The 6,717-nt window shown below is 45.0% G+C and overlaps 1 protein-coding gene across 1 annotated transcript; it reads right to left on the reverse strand.

Moving 5' to 3' along the window:
- Positions 1 to 1,760: 1,760 nt before the first annotated feature.
- On the reverse strand, positions 1,761 to 4,048 carry LOC112088475 (meiosis-specific protein ASY2-like). Its single transcript, XM_024158757.1, has 4 exons — positions 3,151 to 4,048; positions 2,947 to 3,081; positions 2,183 to 2,877; positions 1,761 to 2,108 (listed from the first exon to the last, which is right to left on the reverse strand). The coding sequence occupies exons 1-4, from the start codon at positions 4,046 to 4,048 to the stop codon at positions 1,761 to 1,763; spliced, it is 2,076 nt and encodes a 691-aa protein (XP_024014525.1).
- Between the last annotated feature and the right edge of the window lie 2,669 nt (positions 4,049 to 6,717).

Genomic DNA, 6,717 nt, shown 5'->3' on the forward strand with positions numbered 1-6,717 from the left:
TAGCAAGTCAACACCGCGATACCCACAAGGAAACGGACAAGCCGAGGCAACCAACAAGACTATCCTCGACGACATCAAAAAGAGACTCGAGGATAAGAAGGGCTTATGGGCAGATGAGTTAGACGGAGTCCTATGGTCACATCGAACCACACCGCGACGATCGACGAATAAAACTCCTTTCTCGTTGTCTCACGGCATGGAAGCCTTAGCTCCCGCCGAGGTCGGTCTACCAACCATACGCAGAACGATGTTGACACAAGACGGTAAAAGGAACGGAAGAATGATGAAGGATAGCCTCGACATGCTAGAGGAGGAGCGAGATCACGCTCTATTACGTATGCAAAACTATCAGCAGCAAATCTCACGTTACTACAACAAACGAGTGAAAGGTAGGCACTTTGAAGCTGTCGACCTCGTCCTTCGTAAGGTGTTCGAAAATACCGAAGAATACCGCGCCGGAAAACTGGGCGCAAAGTGGGAAGGCCCCTACCAAATCACCAACATTGTAAAACCTGGCATTTACGAGCTCATGACGATGGATGGCGAAATGATACCACGATCATGGAACTCGATGAACATAAAGCGGTATTACTACTAAAAAAAAAAAAAAAAAAAAAAAAAAAAAAAGACGCTCACCGAGCTATACTCGGTCGAGCTAGATCTCGAATGTGAACTACGATCGGCTTGATCCCAGTCTGTTGGGTACGTAGGCAACCTCTCACGGGGTACATCTATTAATAAAATTTTATTTATACCAACTTTTACATCGACATCTTTCACATCGACATCTTTCACATCGACATCCTAGCTAGATGTTCGATCTCCTAATACGCATTTCCCTACAATGCAAGCTCTTAATAAATCCTAAGGAACAAAAAGCTTACGATTATAAGAGAATAAGCCGGGACCAGTCCCGCATCCTTTCTTAAATCACCCGAATAACTACGTCGAGATCATTCTCACTATTCGGACACGATTAATGAAATAAAACAGGGTAAGCCGAGTCATACCTCGCACCTATTGTTCCCTTAAGCCGAGTCATACCTCGCACCTATTGTTCCCTTAAGCCGAGTCATACCTCGCACCTATTGTTCCCTTAAGCCGAGTTTCACCTCGCACCCATTGTTCCCTTAATCTGAGTTTTACTTTGCAAATACTGTCCTATTATGACTAAGTCTTTACCTCGTATTAGTCGTTTTTCTTTACTTAAATATACCTCGTATTTATTATCTTTTTACGATTCAAATTGCAAGCTGATACTTCAGAAAAAGAGCATTCATTAATGAAATTAGATCGGGTCCTTACAAACGAGGCAAGATAAGTAAAAAGAAAAGAGGCGATAACATATAAGGAAAAGGCGAGTGAGATCTATTCTTCAGGCTGATTGACGCCCTCGTGGTGGTCAGGCTGAGTGCCATCCTCGCGATTCTCTTGGTCTTCAGCGTCGTCATGGTCTGAACCACCGTCCGGAGTCACGGGAAATGGCGGAGGCAAGTCACCTTCCTGAACATCAGCTAGGCGAAGTCCCTCGAGTTTCAGCTCGCAGTCACGTACGGTCGCCTCAAGCTCGGCCCTCAACTCGACCTCGGTCATCTCCTTGTCTTTCAAGATATCGAGGCATTCAAGAGTACCTCAAGCCTGAACGAGATCTAGCTTCACCTTCACAATGGCCTCTTGTTCGGCAATAAAAGTCCTTAATCGACCAATGCGACCCGAGAACTTGTTCTCTGCATCCACCCAAATCCGAGTGGTCTCGGATTCTATCTTCTCCTCGTCATGTCGCTTGACGCGCGAGCTACTTCAGACGCAACCGACTTCTCAGCCTGAATCTTCGCCTCGTTGACTGTTTGAAGATTGCTGATCAGATCCTGATTCTCCAACTTCAGCTCCTCGATCTTATCGGTCAACGTCTTCACACCTTCTTCCAACTGCACAGCGCGTCTTTTTTCGACCTGCCACTTCTCTTCAGCCAACTTTCGCCGAGCAATCGCGGCATCCCGCTCTTCCACGGCTCTTTGTCCAGCGGACTGAGCGTTACGAAGCTTCGTAGCAGCAGCTCGAATCGTACGATGATATCGACCTCGCGCGCGGTTGCAGCTCGCGATGAACTGATAAAAAAGTATATATCCGCATTAGAGTAAACCCATAAATATGTGAAGATGAACTCAGAATTGCGATATACCTTAAAGGCAAAGCCCGCCATGTCCTTGAAAATCGCGTCGTCGCCAGCAGGAACCTCGGAAGTCGATCCCCTTATCAAGCCGAAGAGATCGGCACATTTGTCGGCGTTGTTGACGAAGGGTGCCCCAGATTCGGGGTATTCAAATTTGAAGCTCCAATCGACCTCGGGAACCTTATCGTCGCCAGAGGGACCGACCTTCCTCTTAACAGGCTCCTCGCGATCACCACCTACACACACCTCATCAGAGGATCTCTTCCTCGTTCCCTCCGTTGCCGCCGCTTCGTTGACCTCGACTTGTCTTGCCTCCTCAGCAAGCCGTGCGGTCTCGACCTCTTCCTTTTCCTTTTTCTTCTTCTCTTTTCTTCTCAACTTCTTCGCCTCCCTCCTAGCACGCCTCTCAGTTTCATCGGCTTCCTCGGCGACCGGCTGACTTTCCTCTTGAACCGCCACTTCGGGCTCATTTGTCTGAGCGTGGTCCTGGACAAGATCGCCGCCTTGCTGAGCCTCTACCTCGTCAGCCCCTCGACGTACCATCGTTTGGGTCGAGCGACCTGACTGAGCAGAGGATTGCTGATTTTTATTTCCCCCGCTCCCACGACTAGCTCTGATCCGCGCAGCGAGACTAGGCGCATTCACTTGAATCGGAGACATCTCAATCGCCCTCTCCCTTAGAAGGTTTTCCCTTCTCCAGCTAGCTGGAACAAAACAATAATTAACATGTTAGACGACGTAAATGATAAAGGAAACGCTGACATCGAACCTACCGTTTGTGATACGGGTAATGGCTGCCTCGACTCTTCGACGATGTATATCAGGCCAATGCTGTATCCCAACGGCCCTGATCTTCTGAATATTCACGTGAAATTTCTCCGGGAAAGCTTCGAGCTGGACGTTTCGCTCTGCGAGAAACAAAGAAACATCAGTAAAAGAAAGGGAAGACTCGAGATATGACCAAATTAGCGATCTACCGATGCTACTGCTCCACTCGATCCTAAAGTCTCTGGTCGTATCAACTACCAGCGCCTCATCCACCTTTGCATAAAAGAAGGACGCCTCCCAGCTCGGCATCCTGTTGACAGGGTAAACCAGGGAACAATCTTTCCTGGCCTTTATCGTATACGTGCCTGGGATCGAATTATTCTTCTGAACGGTAGTCATCTCCTCGAAGAAGCGCCAGTCGACATCGACCCCGACCTCGCTCCCGAACAAAAGAGCCGCGACCATAAACCGGATCCCCGTAGGAAGGATCTGTGAGAAAGCAATGCATCTCCGATCAACATAATCGGTCAACAGCCTCGGCAAAGGCACCCAAAGATGACAGAGACTGAACCACGCCTCGTAAAGCGTAACCCAGCCCTCCGGAGCCCGCCATGGTCGATCCTCGGGTCCTGGCGCCCTCAGCTCACCTCGAAAACTGTATCGTAACCGAAATTCCTCGAGGCGTTGAGCCGTCATCTGAGACGGAATGTTAACTAGTCGATTCTTGATGGCTCCCTTGCGCTTGGAACCTTTTCGTCGAGGTCTGGCTTCCTCGCCTTGTTCTTCTTCCTCGCCTTGTTCCTCTTCCTCGCCCTGTTCATCCTCCTCCTCGCCCCCTTCACCAACCTCTTCTTCGGCGTGCTCAGTAGGCTCGCCATCATGCTCCACAAGAGGAACTATTTGAAGATCCGTAGATTCGCCTCGCGGAGATGCCCCATCAGAACAAAATCGATCCGCCAACTCCAGCAATGGAGACTCTCCTCGATCTGATTGACTATCAGACCTCGAAGACACCTCAGGAGAAGAGCTCGCACTCCCAGAAACTTCCTGTTCGGATCTAGATCCAGATTCTAAACTCGACTCGATGCGCTGACCCCCCGAAGACATAATTCGATATCGAATAGCGACAGAAATAAAATAACAAAAGGACGAGTTCTAGAGAGAGAAAGGAATTCTAGAGAGAAGGGAGAGCAAGATTAGCTTTTGTGAACGAAGAAGAAATGAGAAGAAGAGAAGGAGAACAGAATATATAAGGAAGAAAAAGCAGCGGTTACCGAGGAAGGTAATCATGATCTGGACGCTTCCCAGTATCTTATTTAGTGGCGGATTCCACGCGCTTCCCGAAAATCACGCTTCCACTCGCGACTCTGCGCTGCCTAAATCGACCGTTGCTTTTTGCGACTCTTAACTTCCCAAGACGATCATTGCTTTTCACGACTCTTCACTTCCCAAGTCGACCGTTGCTCTCTGCGACTCCTTGTCCCCCTAAGTATCACCTCGACCCCGACGACTCCACATCGATATCGAGGTCCAAAGAAATGAAAATTCTCTAGCTCGATGCGTTGAATATCGAAGTAACATCTCCATCAACGGACTGGGGGGGGGGGGGACAATTGTTGTAGGTGGGCTGAGCACAGCCCTCTTTTTGTAATTTTAACCAGGCCCATTAGCAAATTGGAGAAGCCCAACGAGCTCAAAGAATAACAAGCCCATTCACAAAGCCAAAACGAGGTCGTTCGAAGAGATGAGCTCCCCATATCAAAGGAGCAGCTCGCCACGTCGACGTTGAAGGAGCAGCTCGCCACGTCGAGGTTGATGAAACAGCTCGCCAGCGACACATTCCGATAGACGTCGGTCAGGTCTATCTACCCGGCCGCCCAAGCTACTCTGACCGAGATGTAACCTAATTTGAACACTATAAATAGCCTTGTAACTTCATTTATTACGGGATCCGTAATCTGAGATAGAGACAAAAATACTCAATACTTGTGATTGCTAACTCTTACTTCGCAAGCTAACCTCGCTGAAACAACCTCGAAACATTCATATCGACCTCACCTCTATTTAACAAGAATCTCCGAGCTCTACCTAGATATATTTACCAAAGTGACCTCGTGTGCGGATACAATACAACAAGAAAGATTGCATACATGTAGTAAGAGATGACTAGCAATATTAAAAATAAAGATTAGTGGCATGATTGATATCATAGCATAGCATGAATGGTTTATAAACTGACCTTGTATGATCATAAATTCATAATGGATTAATATTTTATTGAATGATTACGAACAGAATAAGGCTTAGCCTTGTGAGAGGGAATGATCCTATTTTTGTACTCACCATTTCTTTTCTATTACAGTTTAGTTGTACACGTTGGTGTTAATGTTAGGATGCGGGACGCATGGTCTGATGAGACGATTTTGAAAAAGATATAATCTAACGATTCAAGGTTTTGAAGTTATTAAAATTTTAAACTACGTAACCTTCGATTATATTTATTTACTTTACGTAAATCTCGATTTAAGATTGAATAAAGTTATTTTAGATTCTTGGCCATAATCGGAGCGATTTGGTGAGACTTTTAGTTCGGAACTTAGGTCCTGCATGGTTACACGAACCCTCTGACAATGTACGTTGACTTATATGTTATGGTGAATTGACCAGAGCAAGGGTTCATGTCTTGAATTGTCACAGTGAATTGACCAGACGACAGAGCAAGGGCTCCTGAGACCTACAAATGGAACAACGAGCTAGTATAAAGGAGATACTTATCATCATGTATCGATGATTACAAATGGAACAACGAATAACGAACCAGTATTATACCCCACACACCACAAACAAAACCATAAAACTAAAAGATCCATCCTTATGTAGAACTTTGAACTCTCAAAATCGTTTAAGGATCGGACAACACAGATTTTACTCTGTTTTCTCTATCTCTCTCTTTCTTAATCAACACTCAATGTATTATACTTTTATGTATTACTTGATTCTTTATAAATGAAAACCACACACATTTATTAGATAAACAGATAGTATTTATAGTTTTACATGACACACTTTGACCAAGGAACATGTTTCTGGAAGACACCCCACTGTAAAGACACATTCACACATGTGTAATTGTTTTGCAATTACCAAATCTATTCGCACCTTTTCGAATAGTTTGACATAAAACAGTTACTTAATTATATAATATATGATTCTTATAAAATTATAAAACATGATGAAGACTTGATCACATCCAACACTCCTCCTTGATCATGGCTTCATAACTACACTTAGTTCTTTATTGCTTCCTCCAAAGCCTGAGGTTCTTCGGCCATCATAAGACACATCTCATGTATAAGTGCATCTCCTCCAACTTCATTTGTTTGGTCCATAATATCATTATTTGATCGGAAACCTCTTGGACCAACGGATTCTTCTCCTTCTTCATTTGAGTTTTGAACTCCTCTATTTGAAATCTGAAGTTGATTGAATGCGTTACTTACTTGATCTATTTAAGCGTTTAGATCTTTTCCTCCTCCTTGTTCTTATGAGTTGAGCTTGACTTGTGATAAAATTGCTTTTCTTTCTTCTTTTTCATCATGGTTCCATATTTTCTTCTCATCGAATGTCACATCTTTGACACTTTGATCTTTTCTTCATTTAGCAAAAACACTCTATATCCTTTTGATTTGTTGCTGTAGCCTATGAATATCCCTTTTTTGGCTTTAGTGTCAAGCTTTCTTCTCTTCTCATCCGGTATGTGTATGTAACATACACAC

This window comes from Eutrema salsugineum, unplaced genomic scaffold (assembly GCF_000478725.1).
Source record: "Eutrema salsugineum unplaced genomic scaffold, Eutsalg1_0 scaffold_14, whole genome shotgun sequence".
Lineage (NCBI taxonomy): Eukaryota > Viridiplantae > Streptophyta > Magnoliopsida > Brassicales > Brassicaceae > Eutrema > Eutrema salsugineum.